Source organism: Hemitrygon akajei, unplaced genomic scaffold, assembly GCF_048418815.1.
Source record: "Hemitrygon akajei unplaced genomic scaffold, sHemAka1.3 Scf000061, whole genome shotgun sequence".
Classification (NCBI taxonomy): domain Eukaryota; kingdom Metazoa; phylum Chordata; class Chondrichthyes; order Myliobatiformes; family Dasyatidae; genus Hemitrygon; species Hemitrygon akajei.
Genome location: NW_027331947.1, coordinates 2,293,719 through 2,317,335, shown reverse-complemented (window position 1 = coordinate 2,317,335; position 23,617 = coordinate 2,293,719). Strand labels below are relative to the sequence as shown.

Here is a 23,617-nt window from a genome sequence, read left to right as displayed (position 1 = left end):
GCTCAGACTCCCACATTCCAGGGAGTAAAGACATAAAGTGGCCATCCTCTCCCCAGAACTGAAGCCTCTGGCCCTGACAACCTACTCGCAAATCTCTCCACTCTTTCCACTTTAACCATGCATTTTCCAACATATAGCGGCTAGAACGATACTTTGCACTGCAAACACAGTCTCACCAACGACTCACCAATGGCACCATAGTGGTTAACACAACTCTTTACAGTTCAAACGACCGGGTTGCAATTCCCGCTGCTCTCAGTAAGAGTTTGCAGGCTCTCACCGGCTTTCCTCCAGGTGATCCAGCTGCCACCCGCCCCCCCCCCCCACCCCCCAGTCCCAAGAAGCACTGGTAGGGTGGTTAGTTGGTCATTGCAAATTGCCCTGTGACAAGACTAGGATCAAACTGGGAGACTCAATGGGCAGTGTAGCTTGCTGTATCTCCATAAAAAATAAATTAAATCATATCGCAACTCCTGCACTCAGTGCCCTGACTGTTAAAGGACAGTGTAGTAAACACCTCTTCACCACCACTTGTCACCGCACTGAGCGAAGTGTGCACTTAAACTCATCAATCCCTCTTGTCTCTGACAATCTCAGACCAGGAGCTACTTGTGGCAATATTCTGAATGAAACTGAAGTGCACCAGGAAAACCAAGCAAAGTTTCATGTTGACAGCATCACTCAGGAATACAGTGGCATGCATACGTTTGGGCACCCCTGGTCAAAATTTCTGTTACTGTGAATATCTAAACGAGTAAAAGATGACCTGATTTCCAAAAGGCATAAAGTTAAAGATGACACATTTCTTTAATATTTTAAGCAAGATAAATTTTTTATTTCCATCGTTATACAGTTTCAAAATAACAAAAAAGGAATAGGGCCCGAAGCACAAGTTTGGGCACCCTGCATGGTCAGTACTTAGTAACACCCCCTTTGGCAAGTATTACAGCTTGTAAACGCTTTCTGTAGCCAGCTAAGAGTCTTTCAATTCTTGTTTGGGGTATCTTCCCGCATTCTTCCTTGCAAAAGGCTTCTAGTTCTGTGAGATTCTTGGGCTGCCTTGCATGCACTGTTCTTTTGAAGTCTATCAACAGATTTTGGATGATGTTTAGGTCAGGGGACTGTGAGGGCCATGGCAAAATCTTCAGCCTGTGCCTCTTGAGGTAGACCATTGTGGATTTTCAGGAATGTTTAGGATCATTATCCTGTTGTAGAAGACATCCTCTTTTCATCTTCAGCATTTTTACAGATGGTGTGATGTTTGCTTCCAGAATTTGCTGGTATTTAATTGAATTCGTTTTTCCCTCTACCAGTGAAATGTTCCCCGTGCCAGTGGCTGCAACACAAGCCCAAAGCATGATCAATCCACCCCCGTGCTTAACAGTTGGAGAGGTGTTCTATTCATGGAATTCTGCACCCGTTTTTCTCCAAACATACCTTTGCTCATTGCAGTCAAGAAGTTCTATTTTAACTTCATCAGCGCACAGGACTTGTTTCCAAAATGTATCAGGCTTGTTTAGATTTTCCTTTGCAAACTTCTGATGCTGAATTTTATGGTCAGGATGCAGGAAAGGTTTTCTTCTGATGACTCTTCCATGAAAGTCATATTTGTGCAGGTGTCACTGCACAGTAGAACAGTGCACCACCACTCCAGAGTCTGCTAAATCTTCCTGAACATCTTCGGCAGTAAAACAGTGTTTTACATTTTCTTTTCTAGAAATCTTATGAGCAGTTCTCTCAGAAAGTTTTTTTTGTCTTCCAGACCTCAACTTGACCTCCACTGTTCCTGTTATCTGCCATTTCTTAATTATATTACAAACTGAGGAAATAGCTACCAGAAAACACTTTGCTATCTTCCTACAGCCTTCTCCTGCTTTATTTTGATTTTCAGAGTGCTAGGCAGCCGCTTAGAGGAACCCATGGCTGCTGATTGTTGGGACAAGGTTTGAGGAGTCAGGGTATTTATAAAGCTTTGATAGTTGCATCTCTTGGTCTTACTTAATGATGACTGTGAACAAGCCATAGCCCTAACAAGCTAATTAAGGTCTGAGACCTTGGTAAAAGTTATCTGTCAGCTCAAATCTCTTGGGATGCCCAAATGTTTGCTTGGTGCTCCTTTCCTTTTCTCACTCTAAAATTGTACAAAACAGAAATAATACACTAATCTTGCTTAAAATGTTGAAAAGAATGTTTCATCTTTAACTTGATGACTTTTGGAGATCAGTTCATCTTCTACTCAGTTAACTATTGACAGTAACAGAAATTTTGACCAGGGGTGCCCAAACTTTTGCATGTCACTGTATGAAGTGGAGGTGAAGAATAGATTGATGGATTAAAGCTGGTGGAGAGGAAGCCACAAGAGCTATCAATAGAAGTAAGGAGCATTATACAAGAGGAGCCAACAAAAGTATTGCAAACAGAAAGAAGACCAGGAAAGCAAAATGGATTTCTGCAGGAGCTGCACAGAGAAGAGAAGTGAAGGCCAATGGAAACTGGAACAAATACCTCCAAATGAACACAACGTTCATTAAGATAGAAAGGAGAGACAAGGAAACTTACTTAAAGGAGCGATGCAATGAAGCTGAAGAGAACAACCAAATTGAAAAACAAGAGATCTATTCAAGAAGATTAGAGAAACCAAAGGAACATTTCATGCAAAAATAAGTATAGTAAAAGACAAAGAAGGGGCGGCCATTACAGAAACAAAGACATCAAAAAGAGATGGCAGGAATACACAGAAGAATTGTACAGGAAATATCTTAACAGCGAAGACAGCTGCACTGACTCCCTCGTCGATCTCGAGCCGGGCATTCTGGAAAGTGAAGTCAAATGGACGATAGAAAATATTGCCAATAATAAGGCTGCAGGATGTGACAGGATTCCAGTTGGATTGTTTAAAACTTTTAAAGGTGATGATGGAAAAGTGTTGCATGCAGTTTGACAGCAGATCTGGTAAACCTAACAATGGCCTTTAGACTGGAAAGAAAACAGTTTATATCCCAATCTCCAAGAAGGGAAATGTAAAGGAATGGTCAAATTACCAAACAATTTCACATGGTAGCAAGGTAATACTACAGATCACACAAGTAGGACTCCAGCAATATATGGAACGAGAAAAGCTGGATGTACAGGCTGATATTAGAAGAGACAGAGGCAGCAGACACAAAATTGCTGGACAATAGAGAAATCAAGAGAATTCCAGAAAAGTATGTATCTATGTTTTAATGATGACTCTAAAGCCTTCAACAGTGTGGACCACAATAAACTATGGCAAATCCTTAAAGAAATTGGGTACTTGGACATCTGCTCTGCCTTATGAGAAACTTGTACAAAGATCAGGAAGCAACAGTTAGAACTGACCACGGAAGAACAAACTGGTTCAAGATTGGGAAAGGAGTACTGTCACCCTGCTTATTTAATCTATATGCTGAACACATCATGAGGAATGCTGGTCCAGAGGACTCAAAATGCTGCAGTCAAAATTACCAGACACAATATTAACTTCAGATATGCAGGTGATACTATTCTAATCGCTGAAAGTGAGGAGGATCTGAGGAAGCTTCTAATCAAAGTGAAAGAAGGAAGTGGAAAGCTGGCTTCCTGCTCAATATTAAGAAAACTAGCCAATCCTGTTAACTCTGTGGTAATAAATGGAAAGGAAGTGGAAGCAGTGGCGGATTTTGTCTTCTTCAATTCAAAGATTTCTATAGATGGTAAATGCAGCCACAATATTAAACAGCGCTTACTTCTGGGGAAGGCAGCAATGGGAATTTCGATAAAATACTGAAATGCAGAGATATAGCGTTGTCTACCAAGAACAGTACAGTCCAGTCTATAGTATTTCCAGTTGTGATGTACGGCTGTGGGAGCTGGATTATTAGTAAGGCTGAATATAGAAGAATCAATGTCTTTAAACTTGGATGCTGGAAGAAAGTGTTAAGAGTTCATTGGACAGCAAGAAGATCCAACAAGTCAATACTTGGGGAAATTCAGCCAGACTGCTCACCGGGAAGCTTGAAAAGCTGAAATATCTTTGGAAACGAGCAGTCAATGTTTTGGGCCGAGACCGTTCATCAGGACAGAAGAGGGAGCGGACAGGGGCCCTATAAAGAACGTGGGGGGAGGGTGGGATGGAGGAGGCTGGTAGGTGCCAGCTGAAAAACCAGTAAGAGGAAAGATCAAGGGGTGGGGGAGGGGAAGCAGGGAGGGGATAGCCAGGAAAGGTGAAGGAGGAATGTGTAGGGGGAAATCACTTTGGGTAGTAGAAGGCGGCGGAATCATGAGAGAGGTGATAGGCAGCTGGAGGAGGAGGCAGAGTGAAACTGGGATGGGGGAAGGAAGAGTGAGGGAATTACCAGAAGTTGGAGAATTCAATGTTCATGCCAAGGGGCTGGAGACTACCCAGACGGTATATGAGGTGTTGCTCCTCCAGCCTGGACCTGTATTCCTTTGACTAGCACTGATCATTGTTTTTGTGTAATGTTTTTGTGGGTTTATGATGGGAAATTCCAGTCATTTATTGTTACATTTTAGCTCGGGCTACACAATTATCTGCTTGTGTATTTTTGGGTCACACTAACTGTAACTGGGGTGTGTGATGGTCACCTCCCTCTGTCTGTACGATCAATGTTTTTAAACTATCATACTTTATGTATTGTGTTTGGTTTATTATTGTGGTCTCTAACATCTTGTTCTCCTTTACACTTGTTACTGGAATGACATCAAACAATTCTGAATCTTGAATCCTGGGTAAAAACCACGACCAACCACATATCTAAAGTCCTTCTTGATTTCACGAACTCCTACAATGTCACCCTAATTCTCCTCTGGATTAAAGATCCAGCTTAGCCAAACGCTTCCTTAGACTCGGCCCTCTAGCCCAGGCAACATCTTCAGCAATCTCTTCTGCGCCCTCTCCGGCTTGATAATATATTTTCTACAGTAGGTTGAACACAACTGTACATAATACTGTGTAGCCACACCGACAATATAATGCCCATAATCCAGAACTCAATGCCCAGTCTGATGAAGGCTAGCATGATTAAAGCCTTCTTCTTCACCCTCTATATTTGCACATCCACTTTCAGTGACTGTACTCTTGTACTCCCAGGTTGCTCTGTTCCGCAACAATCGGTGCCCTCCCCTTCACTATACCAGTCCCACCCCACCTAGTTTGACTGTCCAAAATGCACCATCTCTCACTTGTCCAAGTAGAAAACCATTTGCCATTCCTCAGCCCCTCTCCAAAACTGACCAAGATGTCTTTGAAATTCATTGACACCTGTTGCCTTATAAGCCAGTTCCATATCCTCAGAGTCACCAGCCCAATATCATCACCCATACAAAGATGCTTTGGTGCCGGCAATTTGCCGTGGTGTTCCTGCCATTTCCGATTCACAGACTAAGGTGGAACTGGAACCTAATGACCCTCTGCCGGGGCCAGTGCTCAGGCTGGTTTCCCGGTCTGTATAGAGGATGCGGATACACTTCAGCCTGACTCCAGCTGCTAAACCAAGCGCAGTTGATCAAAATCTTCCTGCTGTGTGGGATCTTGCCCAGCACAGCTGGCTGCCATGTCTCCTGCAGTGCAGCAGGAACAAAATGTAAAACTATAAAGTAGAAAATGCTGGGAACCCAGTACATCAGATTACATCTCTGAAAGGACAAATGGTGGAAGACCCAGTTCCAGAACTGAGATTGTCAAAGATGTGGCCAATCTGCTGAGCATTTCCAGTATTTTCTCCTCCTTACTTTAAATTTCCTGCAGCTGTAGTATTTTCTCCCTCTTCATTTTAATGCACAGATAGTAACTGATTGCCACCCTAAACTGTAAATACCATCCCACCCCAACCACTCTGTTAGATCTGAGTTCATTCTCACCCTGTTGTAATACATCCCATACAGTCAATGTACACAGCATCTTTTCCTCCCACTATCTTTCTGTTACATTTGCCCCTGAGGCTGCGGTCTTTTCGTTGAGAGGCGGTGACCACAGAGCGATAAAAATCTGCAACTCTTCCTGGTGGGTTGTTACCCTGGAAACAGAGGCTCACCAAAAAAAAAAGGAAATAACAAACTTAACATCAGATGCTATGAGTTCCATTATGATGACAATTAACACTGCAGCCATTTTGTAACGGTGAAACTAAGATTGAAATGGCTGATTTTACCCTGCCACGTGCTGTGTTCAATTACACCTCTGGCAGTCCTAGCTATTAAAAAAAAACAATTCTTGAAAAGATGCAAAACAAAATTTCACAATGAAGACAAAGTTTGTAGGAGAGATTGTTGAAATATATCATTGCAGCAATGGGATACAGGCTGGGCGGAAGTTTATCAAGATGGCTGATACATATCACTGAGTTGGCGGTATAGAGTCTGGACAGAGGTTGAACAAGATGGTTGATATATATCATTGAGGTGGTGGGATACAGACTGGACAGAGGTTGAACAAGATGGTTGAAATATATCATTGAGGTAGTGGGATACAGGCTGGACAGAGGTTGAACAAGATGGTTGATATATATGGATACTGGCAGGACAGAGATTCAACAAGATGGTTGATATATATCATTGAGGTGGTGGGATACAGACTGGACAGAAATTGAACAAGATGGTTGATATATATCATTGAGGTGGTGTGATACAGACTGGACAGAGGTTGAACAAGATGGTTGATATATATCATTGAGGGAGTGGGATACAGCCTGGACAGAGATTCAACAAGATGGTTGATATATATCATTGAGGTGGTGGGATACAGACTGGACAGAGGTTGAACAAGATGGTTGATATATATCATTGAGGTGATGGGATACAGACTGGACAGAGGTTGAACAAGATGGTTGATATATATCATTGAGGGAGTGGGATACAGCCTGGACAGAGGTTGAACAAGATGGTTGATATATATCATTGAGGTGGTGGGATACAGACTGGACAGAGGTTGAACAAGATGGTTGATATATATCATTGAGGGAGTGGGATACAGGCTGGACAGAGATTCAACAAGATGGTTGATATATATCATTGAGGTGATGGGATGCAGGCTGGACAGAGGCTGACCCAGATGAGCTGGGAATGAACAGATGGAACCAGGTGGGAGAAGGGATCAAGGACAATCACTGATGGTCCTCCAGCAATACGAGATACTGAATTAAAGATACATACTGTGCTGCTCCAGGGGGCACGGTGATTGTGGTGGACAGCTTGGCTCTGCATTCCTTTGACAAGCACTGTTCATTGTTCTTGTGTTAAAATGCTTTTGTGGGTTTATGATGGGAAATTCCAGTCATTTATTGTTACATTTTAGCTCGGGCTACACAATTATCTGATTGTGTATTTTTGGGTCACACTAACTGTAACCGGGGTGTGTGATGGTCACCTCCCCCTGTCTGTACGAGACTGGTTGGGTTCACTCTCCGGGTCACGGTGCCCAGTATGTTTATGTTTATCACAGTAAAACCGTTGAGTTTAACGAGCTCCTTTGTCTATCATTATGGACCAAATGCTCGCCACCATACCACTATGTAAAAGATCTCGAAATGACAAAGCTAGAACAAACCATAACTTTGCCATTCACCAAATTTTATCAATGCACCATAAAAAATTTCCCATCCGGATACTTCACGCCTTGGTATGGCCACTGCTTTACCCGTGCCTGCAAGGAACTGCAGAGTTACGGACGCAGATCAGCTCATCACAGAAACCAGTCTCCCCTACATGAACACTTTCTGGACTTCCCGCTCCCTCGGTGAAATCGAAGATCCCCACAACCCGAGACATTCTCCTTTCTCACCCACCCCAATTAGGGAGAAGATACAACAGTCATTAAGCACGTATCACCAGGCTCAGAAACGGCTTGTCTGAAGTAAACAAACTTTGGAGGAGTTCCAGGAAGCGAGGCAAAGCCACCAGTTCGGGAAGTTAACGGAACTCACTGGCCAACAACCGATTTCCCCAACAAGAGAGAATATGCCGCTGCTGCAAATCAATATCGGCGCAAACTGGTGAATGAACTCAGCGGGCTAAAATTCACTGCAGACGGTGAGCATGCGCAGTGTGATTCTTACGTCACCAGACCCGGGGGGTGGGGGGGGGGGGGTCTCGGAAAAACCGCACTGCTGTAGCTCTGCGGCAAAGTGAGAGCGGAGAACGGGATCACGTAACCGTGGGTGGGTCTCCCCGACAATAAACCGATTCAGACATACGAGCCTAATTAGGCCGTTTGGCCCATCGAGTCTGCTCCGGCATTCAATCATGCCTGACCCTTTTTCACTCCTCAGCCCCACTCCCCGGCCTTCTCACCGTAACCAATCAACAACCTATCAAACACGAGGAAATCTGCAGATGCTGGAAATTCAAACAACACACACAAAATGCTGGTAGAACACAGCAGGCCAGGCAGCATCTATAAGGAGAAGCACTGTCGACGTTTCGGGCCGAGGCCCTTCGTCAGGACTAACTGAAAGGAAAGATAGTAAGAGATTTGAAAGTAGTGGGGGGAGGGGGAATGCAAAAACAACCTATCAATCTCCGTCTTACATACCCCAAACCTGGCCTCCACAGATGCCTCTGCTAATTCCACAAATTCACCACACTCTGGTTAAAGAAATTTCTCTGAGTTTAGTGAAGCGTATCCCTCTGATCAGCAACACTGTTCAGGGTTTTGCATTTAACAGTGTACTGTCTCATACATTCCACCTACCGAGCTGCCAAGATGATCATCACTAATCAAATATCACTGAGATTTCTCAGGTCCTGTTGAATTTATTGCTAAGTGGACAAGTACGGGAAGGTACAGGGACAGAGAAACACTGACGTGGCAGCATCACAGGCAAGTACATTCAGATAACACACGGAACACAAATTATACGATTCTCTGTCAGTAACAGTATAGAAACATGGTTTACTTCATCCTGCTAATAGGATCAGAACAACAGGGGCTGAGCGGAGGCTCATCTCAGACGGTTCGGTGTGAAGGTCTCACAACCCGGACCGACCTCAGCAGATTCTGTGAAGGAAGCGAGGCGAGGCCGCCAGTTCGGGAAAGTTCATCCCCTCCCCCTTCAGGCTTCACCGATCACCTTGTGTTTCTCTCTCCCTCCCCACCCCCACCTTTTATTCTCCAGTGCTGCCGAAGAGTTTCGGCCGCTAATGTAGACTGTACTCTTTTCCTGGATTCTGCCCGGTCTGATGAGTCCCTCCTGCATTTTGTGCTCGTTGCTCGCATTTCCAACATCTGCAGATTTTCTCTTGTTTGAGTTCGGGAAAGTTAAAGGGACTCACTGCCCAACATCAGACCTCTCCGCTCCGGACCGGCTTCAATACTCACCGAAAGGATAATCCTTTCCCAGCTCTTCGACCCGGGGGGCGAGGACCTGCTCTCGATCCCGATCCCACCGCAGAAACCTTCAACAAAGAACGGGAAACAACACGGGCAATCCAGGACTGAGCATGCGCGATGTGAATTGCGCGTCATCAGGGCGGTGGGCGGGGCCTCGGAAACGAAACTGCAAATGCTGCAGCTCTGCGGCAAAATGGGATCACGTGACGGTGGATGGTCTCCCACGTGACCCGGTGACAGTTCCTCGCCCCTGCCGACCCACCGCCGTTTCCCCCACATTATTTCATACTTACACCAGCAACATTTTCAATTTTCCCTCCGTACTTTTCCCGTCCAATTCCTCCATGCCCCCCCCCCCCGGGTCAAAGAGTTACGGGTTAAATTCCCAACCCGGTCTGACAGAGAACGCAGGCACAAATAGGAATCGTGCAGGGTTCATTTAAATCATTTTATGTTCATAAACACTAATTCGGTCACCAGTGGTGTGCCTCAGGGATCTGTTCTGGGACTCCTACTCTTCGTGATTTTTATAAATGACCGTCAGTTCACCGGAGAGGAACATCGGGTGAGTGGGAGGGAGAATGTGTTTAAATTTTCACACATTACAGGACTGATGGGTGTCAGAACTCTGTTTCATCAGGATGTCAAAGCATAAAAACAAATCACAAATAAATAGTTATAATTCTTAAAAATGTGAATCTCAACCAATGTTTGAAAAAGTTGTAAATACCCCTGCTGGTGGCTCAATGTTCAGAGCGAGGGGAGTAGGCAACAGTTCTATGATGTTGCAATAAACGAGCTTAAATGGAAATAGGGCAGAAAATTTTATTTCGTGAAGACCGTGCAGCGTGACGGCAGGATGTCAGTGAGAACCGGGGCATAATCAGTGGGTTCCACAGGAGCACGAGTGTGTTCTGTTCTGGGTGAAGATGATTGTGTTACAATCTGTAATTGCAAGGCTTATTGAGAAAGTAAGGAGGCATGGGATCCAAGAACTGGCTTGCCCAACAGAAGGCAAAGAGTGGTTGTAGCCGGGTCATATTCTGCATGGAGGCCGGTGACCCGTGGAGTGCCTCAGGGATCTGTTCTAGGACATTACCATTCGTGATTTTTATAAATGACCTTGATGAGGAGCTGGAGGGATGGGCTAGAAAGTTTGCTGATGACACAAAGGTTGGGGGTGTTGTGGATAGTGTGGAGGGCTGTCAGAGGTTACAGTGGGAAATTGATAGAATGCAAAACTGGGCTGAGAAGTAGCAGATGGAGTTCAACCCAGATAAGTGTGAAGTAGGTTAAATATGATGGCGGAATATAGTATTAATGGTAAGACTCTTGGCAGCGTGGAGGATCAGAGGGATCTTGGGGTCCGGGAACATAGGACCCTCAAAGCAGCTGCGCAGGTTGATGCTGTACATAAGAAGGCGTACGGTGTATTGGCATTCATCAATTGAGGAATTGAATTTAGGAGCCGAGGGGTAATGTTGCAACTATATAGGACCTTGGTCAGACCAAGCTTGGAGTGCTGTGCTCACCTCTGGTCGCCTCACTACAGAAAGGAGGTGGAAGCCATAGAAAGGGTGCAGAAGAGATTTTCAAGGATGTTGTCTGGATTGGGGAGCATGTCTTATGAGAGTTGGTAGAGTGAACTCGGCCTTTTCTCCTAGGAGTGATGGAGGATGAGAGGTGACCTGATAGAGGTGTATCCGGTGATGAGAGGCATTGATCGTGTGGACTGACAGAGGCTTTCCCCCACAGTTTGAAGGTGCATTGATCGTGTGGACTGACAGAGGTTTTCTCCCACAGTTTGAAGAGGCATTGATCGTGTGGACTGACAGAGGCTCTCCCACAGTTTGAAGATGCATTGATCGTGTGGACTGACAGAGGCTCTCCCACAGTTTGAAGATGCATTGATCGTGTGGACTGACAGAGGCTTTCTCCCACAGTTTGAAGAGGCATTGATCGTGTGGACTGACAGAGGCTTTCTCCCACAGTTTGAAGATGCATTGATCGTGTGGACTGACAGAGGCTCTCCCACAGTTTGAAGATGCATTGATCGTGTGGACTGACAGAGGCTTTCTCCCACAGTTTGAAGGTGTTTGGAAGTAGGTACAGAGGAGATGTCAGAGGTAAGATTTTTATGCAGAGAGTGGTGAGTGTGTGGAATGGGATGCCGGCGACAGTGGAAGAGGCGGGGACGATAGGGTCTTTTAAGAGACTCCTGGACATGGACATAGAGCTTAGAAAAATAGAGAGCTATGTGTAATCCAAGGTAATTTGTAAAGTGAAGACATACTCAGCAAAGCATTGTGGGCCGAAGGGCCATTATACTGCTGTAGTTTTTCTATGTTTCCAATTTCCATTCACATTCCTCTGGCTTCACTGGACAGGAACACTGAAACTTCCGGTGAGAAACAGCAGGAGCAGGCCATTCAGCCCCTCTAACCATCAACAAGATGACAGCTGCTCTTCCATCTCAGCGGCTTGTTTCTGCCCGATCCTTATTTCCTCGACCCCTTCGGTCTCCACACATCTGCCGGCCTCAGTTTTATGTGAGGACGATCACCGAGTCTTCACTGCCCTCTGTGGTGGGGATTTACAAACATTCACCACCCTCGGATTGGAGACATTTCCCCTCATCTCAGTCCCGGACAGTCCACCCCCTTTTTCAGAGACTGGGATCCCTGGTTCAACCGGTAATGATGTTGTGCATTTCAATGTGTTCACCTCTCAGTCCTCGATTCTCCAAATGAAAGGGTTATCGCATTTGATCTTTCTCCATATGATGACCCCACCACCCCAGGGATCAGTCAGGTGAATCTTCATTGCACTCTCTGTAACAAATACTCTCTAACCTCTTTGTTTATCCTCTATGGAATTAATTTCCATCTTCTGCAGCCCCGTGTTGCCCCAACCACTCACCTCCCACCCCTATCACTATTTCCACCTTCCACCTCCCCCCACACCTGGATCCACCTCTCACTCCCCAGCTCTTGCCCCATCCCCACCCCTCACCTCTTTTCTCTGACTATTTCCCGTCCACTCTCAGTCCAGAGGGAGGGTCTCGGCCCGAAATGTTGACGGTCCATTTCCGTCCACAGATGCTGCCCGACCCACTGAGTTCCTCCGGCAGTTTGTTCTTTGGTCTCTATAACCCGTGTTAGTATGGGGAGCGGGATTTTACACCATATTCCAGGTACAATCTCAACAAAGCACAAATAATTGTCACTCTGCCCGGACCATTGACCCCGCTTGCAGGGCAACAGTCTGCCGGTGTTTGCCCCCAATGTGGTGAATCCCTCTGCTCGACACCACCGTGGGTTCAGACATTTCCACAGATGAGCCCCTCCTGTCCCCACCGGGACAAACATCCTGTCCGCCCCCTCTCACACCATCTTCATCCTTTCAGTAAAATCCCCCTCTCCCTTCCTCCCCGGGGAGCCGGCATCAAACCGGGGGGCCGAGCGGTCTCCTCCTACCTCTCAGCGATACATCAGACTCCGGCCGCAGGAGACGCTTCACAAACGCCCCAACTTCCCTCGGAGGGAAATGGAAATAAATCAGAAAGCGGACATTTACTTTGAGGTTTTCTCCGCTCCGGTCGGCGCTTGAGCGGGAGACGGACTCAGCGGGGTAACGCCCACTCGGCTTGTCCGCCTCCGCGACTGGTTGTAACCAGTGATTGACATCGCTTCACACCAATGGGAATAGCGCAGCTCCTGAATCCCCTGTTGACAGCGGTGGGGGAGGGGCTGGTCACGTGATTATTAGCCCAGCCGTTAAACCGATAAAGCTCGAGCACAGCAGCGCGTGGGTAACGTAAGACGCCGCGCACGTGAGGGCAGATCCCGGTGTGGGGAGCCCATGTGTGACGTCAGGCGCGTGGAGGGGGAGCTGTGTGACGTCACCTGTGGGAGAGGCTGGCATTGAAAAGCACCTTAATGGACTTTTCAGTGGGACAACAACATTAATCACGGGTTTCATCACTGAATCCAGTGTTGTGGGATGTAAAGTCCCCTGTTATGTGTCCGGCTGTGCCGTGTTGTTGGTGGAGTGGGCAGCGTGGTGTTTGTCTCGATTCGGGTCACAACACCAGAATTGCCAGCGGGGTCCACACACAGTCAACAGAAAACCTCCCGTCCCTGCAGTCTTTGTCTCCTGGTGAACTCAACCCCCTGACAGTGTGGACCATAGATACCCCTTCCTCTCATAGTCAGGGAATCATTCAGACAGCTGATCGCTGAGAGGAATTATATTTATTGGTCATTAAAGTTCACCCAGATTCGTTTGGACGGATTTGATGTGGAGTTCGGGGTGTCACAGTGAAAGGGCCGGAGGGCCGAACTCTCTCCGTTGTCCAAACATCCTTCCAGGTGAGGCGACACTTCACCTGTGAATCTTCCGGGGTCGCCTGTTGTGTCCGCTGTTCCCGATGCGGCCGCCTCTACACTGGTGACACCGGCTCCTCCGCAGTTGTGCGGGGTAGGGTTTTTTTTTTTGGGGGGGGGGGCTGTCGATGATATTGTTCCCTTTGTGCGGGAGGGGTGGGTTTTGGGGGTTTGATGATCGGGATGCTGTCTTTTTGATGCGGGGGTTGAGGTGGGAGTTTGATTTTTCTCTGTGAACGACTTTCATGCTCTTTCTTTGTTTCGTGGTTTTCTGGAGAAGAAAAAAAGCTCAAGAATTGTTTACGGACACCTGCTTTGATAATAAATTAACCTTTGGACTATCCGCTCCGAGCGGGACTTCCTGGTGTCCAAACATTTTCATTCCGATTCCCTCTGGGGAATCTATTGATGTTGAAAATTATCATAAACCTCTGATTGCATTGTTTTATGCGGGGGGTGGGGTGGGAGTGTGATTTTTCTCTCTAATAGATGCTGCCCGGCCGGCTGAGTCCCGCCAGCATTTTGTTTGTGTTGCTCTGAATTTCCAGCATCTGCAGACTTTGTCGTGTTTGTGATTTACCTCTCCGTTTTCCCTCCCGCCTCCGTCCACTGGTCCCTCTGTAGGGACCCCCGGCCACGGCTGGTGCAGCCCAGAACCTCCTGCTAAACGCAGGCGCAGTGCCGACTGGAGCTGTCGTCGGCGGTTCTTCTGTTCAGGCGTCCGTGAAGAAGGGTCTGATCTCGGGTTTGTGGAAATCGGGGGCCGGTTGGCGTGGAAGCACAACTTTGTGGGCCGAAGGGCCTGTATCGTGCTGTAGGTTTTCTATGTTTCTATGAAAAGTCCCGGGAACGAGCTCTGCCGGACGGCTGGAGGCTCCGGGCTCTCCGGTCCCGCAGCCCCGGTTTTAGCTTTGCGCCCGAGCCCGGGCTGTGGGATCAGTTAGTTGTGGTTCCCAGGCTCGGAGGGGTTTGGGGTGAAGAGAATCTGTCTGTGTGTGTGTGGGTAGAGGTTATGGGTGGACTGTAGTCATGGGGGATGGGGTTGCTGTTGTGAGGAAGTTGGATGATCTGATGTTCCGTGACCCGGGTCAAATAAAGTTGTGAACAGGGAAGGATCTGCTCCGTTGTATCGGACGCTCGCGTGTCCTTTCAGGGAGCAGCAATTCTCTCTTCAAATGAATTACTGTTTAATCTTGCTGTTAACATTGTGTTTGTTACAAAGCACCAGTGTCTGGAAGAGCTGTCACCGTCATGGGCTGTTGGTGCAGATTGGGATGCCGGTGGGGTGTCACGGGTTTCCACATCCTCCTGTGAGATATAAATGTCCTCACAGTGGATTCGGATCAGCTGGCATAGCTGGAGTTTGCAGAGGGAAAGGGAATTGGGAAGGGGCTGAGGAGAGAGAGTTTTAACCAGCAAACCATCGTCCGGGGTGGAGGGGTACGGGAGCTGTCTGACAGATCGTTTTACAGTGATTGTATTTTTATATAATCTCACAGACGGTGACTGAGGAAGAGGCTTGTTGAGGGAGGAGACCCGGGGGTGAGCAGGTCAGACACGGTATCAGGAGAGTGACAGAGATGTGATTTCCGTGTCACAGGTACAGACAGTCGTCTCAAGTGAGGAGTTTGTGTGGAGATGCAGCTTCCCTGGAGGTGGAGGAAAGAGGACACAACAACAGGTGGAACCAGCTGTGGGAAGACATGGTTTGTCAGGTCTGACGACGAGCTGAATGTACCATAACCTTCAGACTGAATCAGAAAACCATTCTGAGAGTATTTGAAATGTCAGAAGCAGGGGAGATGTGATCCCATGTCTCCATCAGACCCTCAGTGAGATGGTTCCAGTTATAACGTGCAGGGATGAAATCACAGTGTTTGGGGTCTGATTTAATCACTGATTCTGACATAGTGAGAGGGTTAGTTTTGCTGTAAGGCAGCAACATTAATGGAAGAAGACACAGGAACTTCATCAATTGCCAGTTGTTTAGCAGAAGTGACCAATCTCTATGTTACTTTGACAGAAACTGATACTCACAGTGGTGACAAAGGGGTACAGTCTGGTTTATTTCAGGTTGGAGAGGGGTGTGGAGTTTTGATAGCATGTCCGGAGTGGAGGATCACACAGCACGGAAACAGGCCTTTGGCCGGCCATACCTGTTCTGACCATCCACTCACTGTCTACACTGGTCCCATTTATCAGAACTTGGTTCACAGCCGACTGTATCTCGGCAGTTTCAATGCTCATCCTCTTCGTAAATGTTGTGAAGGGACCTGCCTCCACCACCACCTCGGGCAGTGTGTTCCAGTTTTCAGCTACGCTCTGAGTGAGAAATCTCTTCCTCAGATCCCTCTAAACCTCTGCATCCTCTGCTTAAATCCATGCCCTCTGATCGGTGACACCTCTGTCCCAGGATCGGGGCCGATATGGGCATCAGTGAGGCCTTTGATAAGGTTCAGCATGGTAAGTTGCTGTGGAAAGTCAGATCACACGGGATCCAGGGAGAGCTGGCTCACTGGATGCACAGTTGTCTTGATGGTAGGAAGCAGAGAGTGATGGTGGGAGGCTGTTTATTGGACTCGAGGCCCGGGCTTAGTGAGGTTCCCCAGGGTTACACCCCATTGCTCTCATTATTCATTGATATTTAATTATATTTGCATTTGCACAGTTGGTTGAATTCTGTGCTCTACTTGATCTTTCATTGATCCTGTTATTATTCTAAAGATTTGCTAAGTGTTCCTGTAGGAAAAACTATCTCAGGATCTTATGTGGTATGTGACTATATAAAATTTATGTACTCTGATAATAAAATTTACTTTGAACATCAACCATTGCTACTTGTCATCTCGATCAATAATCTGGTTAAGAATATACAGGATATGGAGAGTAGCTTTGCAGCAAGTTCAAACAATTAGTTTTTCTCAAAAATATTATGTATAATCTCTGTGCTCTGTTTCCCTCTCCACACTCGACCACCCCTCCCTTTACTGTCTTCCCTCTCTGCCCCGTCCTCCCTCTCACCCTAACATTGGACAAAAGTTCAGGGTGAAAGTGAATTATTTTCAGGGAATCTGAAGGGGAATTCTTCACTGGGAGGTTGGTAAGAGGGTGGAATGAGCTGCCAGTGGAACTGGAGGATGTGGGTTTGATTTAGACACTAAAGAGGAATTTGGGTGAGGACGTGGATGGGAGGTGTATGGGGGCTCTGGTGCAGGTAGCTGGAAATGGGCAGTAACAACAAAAACAGGTCGGCATTGACTAGAAGGGCTGATGGGCCTGTTTCATTGCTGCTTGGCTCTGTGATTCTAATAATATTGTGATTTGTAATTTCCACAGTAAGTACATTGCTACTAATGTCTAAACCCAGAAATTTGCCCAAACAAGAATTGAAAGACTCTTGGCTGGCTACAAAAAGTGTCTACAAGCTGTGATACTTGCCGAAGGGGGTGCTACTGAACATGTAGGGTACCCAAACATTTGCTTCTGGCCCTTTTCCTTTTTTTGTTATTTTCAAACTGTAATAGATTGAAATAAAAATGTAATCTTCCTTAAATATTAAAGAAATGTGTCATCTCTAACTTTATGCCTTTTGGAAATCAGGTCGTCTTTTACTCGATGATCTATTCACAGTAGCAGACATTTTGACAAGGGGTCAAAATCAAGGAAAATCATTGGGAAAATCAGATCGCTACTGGAAGAGTGGATTGGGAAAATCAGGTCGGCAATGGATCTCAAGAGAGAGAATTTCTAGAATGTCTACGAGACGGCTTTTTAGAACAGCTTGTTGTTGAGCCCACTAGGGGATCGTCTGTACTGGATTGGGTATTGTGTAATGAACCAGAGATGGAAGTGAAGGAACCCTTAGTGATGACAACATGATTGAGTTCACCGTGAAATTTGAGAAAGAGAAGCTGAAATCAGATGTGTCGATATTTCAGTGGAGTAAAGGAAATTACAGTGGCATGAGAGAGGAACTGGCCAAGGTTGACTGGAAAGGGACACTAGCAGGAAGGACGGCAGAGCAGCAGTGGCTGGAGTTTATGCAAGAAGTGAGGAAAGTGCAAGACAGATATATTCCAAAGAAAAAGAAGTTTTTGAATGGATAAAGGATGTAACCGTGGCTGACAAGAGAAGTCAAAGTCAAAGTAAAAGCAAAGCAGAGGGCATACAAGGAAGCAAAACTTAGTGTGAAGACAGAGGATTGGGAAGTTTTTTAAAAAAAACTTATGAAAGGAAAGTATGAAGGTAATTAATAGAGAAAAGAAGAACTATGAAAGAAAGATAGCAAATAATATCAAAAAGGATACTAAAAGCTTTTTCAAGTATATAAAGAGTAAAAGACAGGTGAGAGTAGATATAGGACCAAAAGAAAATGATGCTGGAGAAATTGTAAATGGAGGTAAGGATATGGCGGAGGAACTGAATAGACTCCATGTGTGTATATGCAATTATGATAAGAAATACAGACCAGAAAACTTAAATGAGAAGCTGGCTCAGAAAAATAAATCATCACTCTGGAAGAAAACATTAACCAGTGAAATGAGTATGACCCTCCATGGGAGACATCCCAATGATCTGAGCAGATAAGATGGTGACAAGGAAGCATCGAGCACCTAACTGAATGTTGGAGACCTCTTCCCAAAAACAGAGGAGTTCCTTGCGGAAATACAGGACGAGGTGGGTAACAAAAGTAAAACAAATCGAAACTTCATGAAATACAAACAAACAAGGCAGTAAGTGCAGAAAAGGCCAAGAGAAACCAGACACAATCCAACACATTCCAGGATCCTGCAGCAGTTTAACTCAATCTGATTACTTACGCAGGTACAATCAAGTGGCAAATATCATTCACCAAAATCTTGCTTTAAAATACAAATGGATGAATGACCATGGTAACTTCATTAAGGCACCCTAAATTCAAGCCTGATTCAGTTAAGGACATAATCCACCAATTTATATGATAATCAATACATTATTTCAGATAGGATCATCTCAAATAACCATTTGGATATAATATTACAGGATAAACAAGCAGGAATAACTCCCTCAATAGGTATAACCATTCTCAACACACACATGTGCCTCCACCACAGGCATTGTTCGTCAGTCAGATAACCAAATTATTTTGTCTGCCAATTAGCATCCAAATACAGGACAAAGTAGTTAACAAAAGAAAAAAAATGCAGAATACTTGAAATATAAACAAACAAGGCAGTAAGTGCAGAAAAGGCCAAGTGAAACCAGACACAATCCAACACTTTCCAGGATCCTGCAGCAGTTTAACTCAATCTGATTACTTACAAAGGTACAATCAAGTGGCAAATATCATTCACCAAAATCTTGCTTTAAAACACAAACTCACGAATGCCCTCCATCACCTCATGAAGGCACCATAAATTCAAGCCTGATCCAGTTTTAGAGTCAAAATCTTACAAATTATATGATCATCAATACATTATTTCAGATAGGTCAATCCATCTGGTTATATTACAGGATAAACAAGCAGGAACAACTCCCCCAATAGATAAAACCATTCCCAACACACGTGTTCCTCAACCAGTGGAGCACCTCACCACAGGTAGTGTTTGTGTCATCAGTCAGATAACCTAGTTACTTTCTCTGTTAATCTGCTTCCAAATGTCATTCGTTGCCATGCCCCGCTGCTGAATCCCTTCTCCTCATCATACGTTCTTACCTCGACCATCGTTTAGAGCCCCAAACTCTGCTCTGTGCAGACTCGCCTCTGGTTTCTGACCCAGCTTCGTTGAAAATCCAATTGATGGTTTCCCACTCTGCTTTCAGTCTTTAGAGGACAGTGGTGTTCGCTAACAACACTTTAGAAGTGGGGAAAGTGACCCATAATGTGGACATGAGTCGTGATTAAGGAGGTTAACTCCCAATGTCATTCTTCCTCAGCCCAGAGATTAGAGGGGCAAAAAACATCTCAGACAGATGTGCAGTCAGCTCCACTTCTTCAGTCTGCAGAAAATTCAAGGGAAACCTCTTTGCCCACACAGTGGTGACTATTTGGACCTCATCCCAGGGAGAGTGAGAGGTGAACAACAGGGGAAGATTTGAAAGATCTGTTGTGTAACAGAATCACTGGCAGGGTTCAGCTGGCCTGAGTTGACTCTCTACTGTATACTAGGTGTGTTATAAATTCACTAAGTACCAGAGACAGTGATTAAAATAGAGCTGATTCATTTGTCACAGATCTAGTCCCATTAAAGGTGAATATGCAGCAGAAGAAACTCCTCCCATGCCTGGTGAGCAGCAGCAATAATTGCAGAGTTCAGCACCGACAATCACTCTCGAAATTGCATTCAGCAACGGTGATGGACAAATATCCAGCATGCAGCTTATTGAAACTTTCTCCCCAGTGTGAACCCGGTAGTGTGTCATAAGTGTAACACACTGTAAGGTTTCACTGCTAATGTAATGGCCTCTCTGTAACGTTTCACTGCTGAGGTAGTGGTTTCTCTGTAGCAGCAATGTCGAGGTTACAACTAGAGATAACAGGGTTTTGGAGTGCTGGGCTATCCAATGACAGAAATGTTCTTTCCTGTGAGTCTGGATGAGAGAATTTCATGGGCTTTTTCTGGGGAGAGATGAGAAGCCACAAATGGGGAGAGTGGGCCCTATTTTTTATTTACTTTACTAACCGTATAGTCAAAGTAAGAATTATGAATCACATATTGTGTACTGTTTGTTATTTTCCGGTATTGATTTGTAACAGGGGACACGGCACAGCATCCACCCACATTTGGCCGAGCCAGGGGGCTATCACCCCCTATATTAAGCTGCTAGCCGGAGTGAGAGCTACATAAGTTTAGATGACTGAGTGAATACATTCCCACATTAACAGGAGGAGAACGGCCTCTCCCCAGTGTGAACTGACTGGTGTGTCAGTAGGCGAGATGACCGAGTGAATCCCTTCCCACAGTCTGAGCAGGTGAATGGCCTCTCCCCTGTGTGAATTCGCTCATGTACCTTCAATTGAGATGATTGAGTGAATCCCTTCCCACAGTCTAAGCAGGTGAACGGTCGTTCCCCAGTGTGAACTGACTGGTGTGCTTGTAGGCCAGCTAACTGTGTGAATCCCTTCCCACAGTCTGAGCAGGTGAACGGCCTCTCCCCAGTGTGAACTCGCTGATGTACCTTCAATTGAGATGACCGAGTGAATCCCTTCCCACAGTCTGAGCAGTTGAACGGCCTCTCCCCAGTGTGAACTAAATGGTGTGCTTGTAGAGTAGCTACCTGTGTGAATCCCTTCCCACAGTCTGAGCAGGTGAGCGGCCTCTCCCCAGTGTGAACTCGATGATGGACCTTCAGTTGAGATGACGAAGTGAATCCCTTCCCACAGTCTGAGCAGGTGAATGGCCTCTCTCCAGTGTGAACTCGCTGATGTACCTTCAGTTGAGATGACCGAGTGAATCCCTTCCCACAATCTGAGCAAGTGAATGGCCACTCTCCAGTGTGAACTGACTGGTGTGTCAGTAGGGAAGATGACAGAGTGAATCCCTTCCCACAGTCTGAGCAGGTGAATGGCCTCTCGCCAGTGTGAACTGACTGGTGTGCTTGCAGGCTAGATAACTGTGTGAATCCCTTACCACAGTATGAGCAGTTGAACGGCCTCTCCCCAGTGTGAACTGACTGGTGTGCTTGCAGGCCAGATAACTGTGTGAATCCCTTCCCACAGTCTGAGCAGGTGAATGGCTTCTCTCCAGTGTGAACTCGCTGATGTACCTTCAGTTGAGATGACAAAGTGAATCCCTTCCCACAGTTTGAGCAGGTGAATGGCCTCTCTCCAGAGTGAACTGACTGGTGTACCTTCAGTTGAGATGACCGAATGAACCCCTTCCCACATTCTAAGCAGGTGAACGGCCACTCTCCAGTGTGAACTGACTGGTGTGCTTGTAGGTTAGCTAACTGTGTGAATCCTTTCCTACAGTCTGAGCAGGTGAATGGCCTCTCCCCAGTGTGAACTCGCTGATGTACCTTCAGTTTAGATGATGAAGTGAATCCCTTCCCACAGTCTGAGCAAGTGAACGGCCTCTCCCCAGTGTGAACTGACTGGTGTGCTTGTAGGTTAGCTAACTGTGTGAATCCCTTCCCACAGTCTGAGCAGTTGAACGGCCTCTCCCCAGTGTGAACTCGCTGATGTACCTTCAGTTGAGATGACGAAGTGAATCCCTTCCCACAGTCTGAGCAGGTGAACGGCCTCTCCCCAGTGTGAACAGACTGGTGTGCTTGTAGGCCAGCTAATTGTGTGAATCCCTTCCCACAGTCTGAGCAGTTGAACGGCCTCTCCCCAGTGTGAACTCGCTGATGTATCTTCAGTTGGGATGAGTAGGTGAATCCCTTCCCACATTCCGAACAGGTGAATGGCCTCTCCCCAGTGTGAACTTGCTGGTGAGCCATCAGGTCAGAAGACCGAGTGAATCCTGCCCCACAACTTCAGCAGATGACCAGTCTCTGCCCAGTGTGAACTGACTGGTGTGTCCACAGGTGGGAAGATGACTGAATCTCTTCTCACCCACAGAACAGGTGAATGGCCTTGTCCAGTGTGAACTTGCTGATGTACATTCAGTTGAGAAGACCCACTGAATCCATTCCCACAGTCTGAGCAGATGAACGGCCTCTCCCCTGTGTAAAATGACCACTGTGCCAGTCGGTCAGATGACCAAATGAATCCCTCCTCACCGTCTGAGCAGGAAGGATGATCGAGTGAATCCCTTGCTCCACTTATTAAATATCTGGACAGAGACAGCAAAATTGGCGTGTTGTGCTCGAGATTCCCGTAGATAAATTCCTTGTTTTTAGCCTGTAAGAAGATTTACAAAATCCATCAATGTGTGTAGGGCAACTTTTCATATGAGATCACTTGAGTTGTCAAGGTGTGATCTGGCAACACACTGTTACAGTGAAGTTCAACCCAAGTTGGAGAGAGAAATCATCTAACTGGGCACAGTGCTGGTATCTGGAATGACCATCAAACTCTCTGATGCTCTTCCTGTCTCTATAAGAATGGGGCATCTCTGCCATCTCCAATCTGTGACCTGGCTCAGTTTGATTCTCGCCATTGGTATTGGTCCCTCTTCCCACTGAGCAGCACGGGCTCCTGGCCCCACAGTAACTGAAATACTCTCACACAAATAGCCTGCAGTGCATTCCATGCACCCACCACTCTCTGGGTAAAATTCTTACCCCTGACATCCCCTCGGTATCTATTTCTAAGCACCATAAAACTATGCCCCCTCGTGTTAGCCATTTCAGCCCTGGGAATAAACCTCTGGATATCCACATGATCAATGCCCCTCATCATCCTATACACCTAAAAAAGGCTCTAAACATAAACAAGGAAATTATACATAGCTTTGGGAAATTGTTAGAAGTATACAAGATTATGAGGGTATAGATAGGGTAAATGCAAGCAGCTTTTTCCACTGAGGTTGGGTGGGATGACAACCAGAGGTCATGGGTAAGTGGGGAAGGTGAAAATTTAATGGGAACATTTGGAAAAGCTCTTTACTGAAATGGTCGTGAGAGTGTGGAATGACATGTCAGCACAAGTGGTGAATATGAGCTCTGTTTCACCATTTCAAAGAGGTTTTGATGGAAGCCTGGATGGGAGGTGTATGGTGGGCGATGGTCTCGGTGCAGGTAGTTGCAATAGACAGCTTAAATGGTTTTTTTTTGGCATTGACTAGATGGGCCAAACAGCCTGTTTCTATATTGAACATCTCCATGATTCTATGACAGAGAAGCTGGACAAACTTGTTTGGAAGGGAAAAGTTGGAGTGACAACGGAGCAGCAATGGCTGGAGTTTCTGGGAGCAATTCGGGAGCTGAGTGATTGACACATCCCAAAGAAGTGAAAGCATTG

General features: G+C 46.1%; 1 protein-coding gene across 3 annotated transcripts in view; it reads right to left on the bottom strand.

Moving 5' to 3' along the window:
• The window catches only part of LOC140721777 (uncharacterized), a 455,764-nt gene that overhangs the window by 426,055 nt on the left and 6,092 nt on the right, over positions 1 to 23,617 (bottom strand). For 2 of the 3 annotated variants that reach the window (XM_073036573.1, XM_073036574.1), the window contains exon 3: positions 18,391 to 22,555. The exons of the other annotated variant lie outside the window; for it this stretch is intronic. In XM_073036573.1, coding sequence (XP_072892674.1) covers positions 20,590 to 22,152 — 1,563 coding nt within the window. In that variant the 5' untranslated portion in view covers positions 22,153 to 22,555 and the 3' untranslated portion in view covers positions 18,391 to 20,589. Of the gene's footprint in view, positions 1 to 18,390; positions 22,556 to 23,617 lie in introns of those variants that run through there. 3 annotated transcript variants of the gene reach the window in all.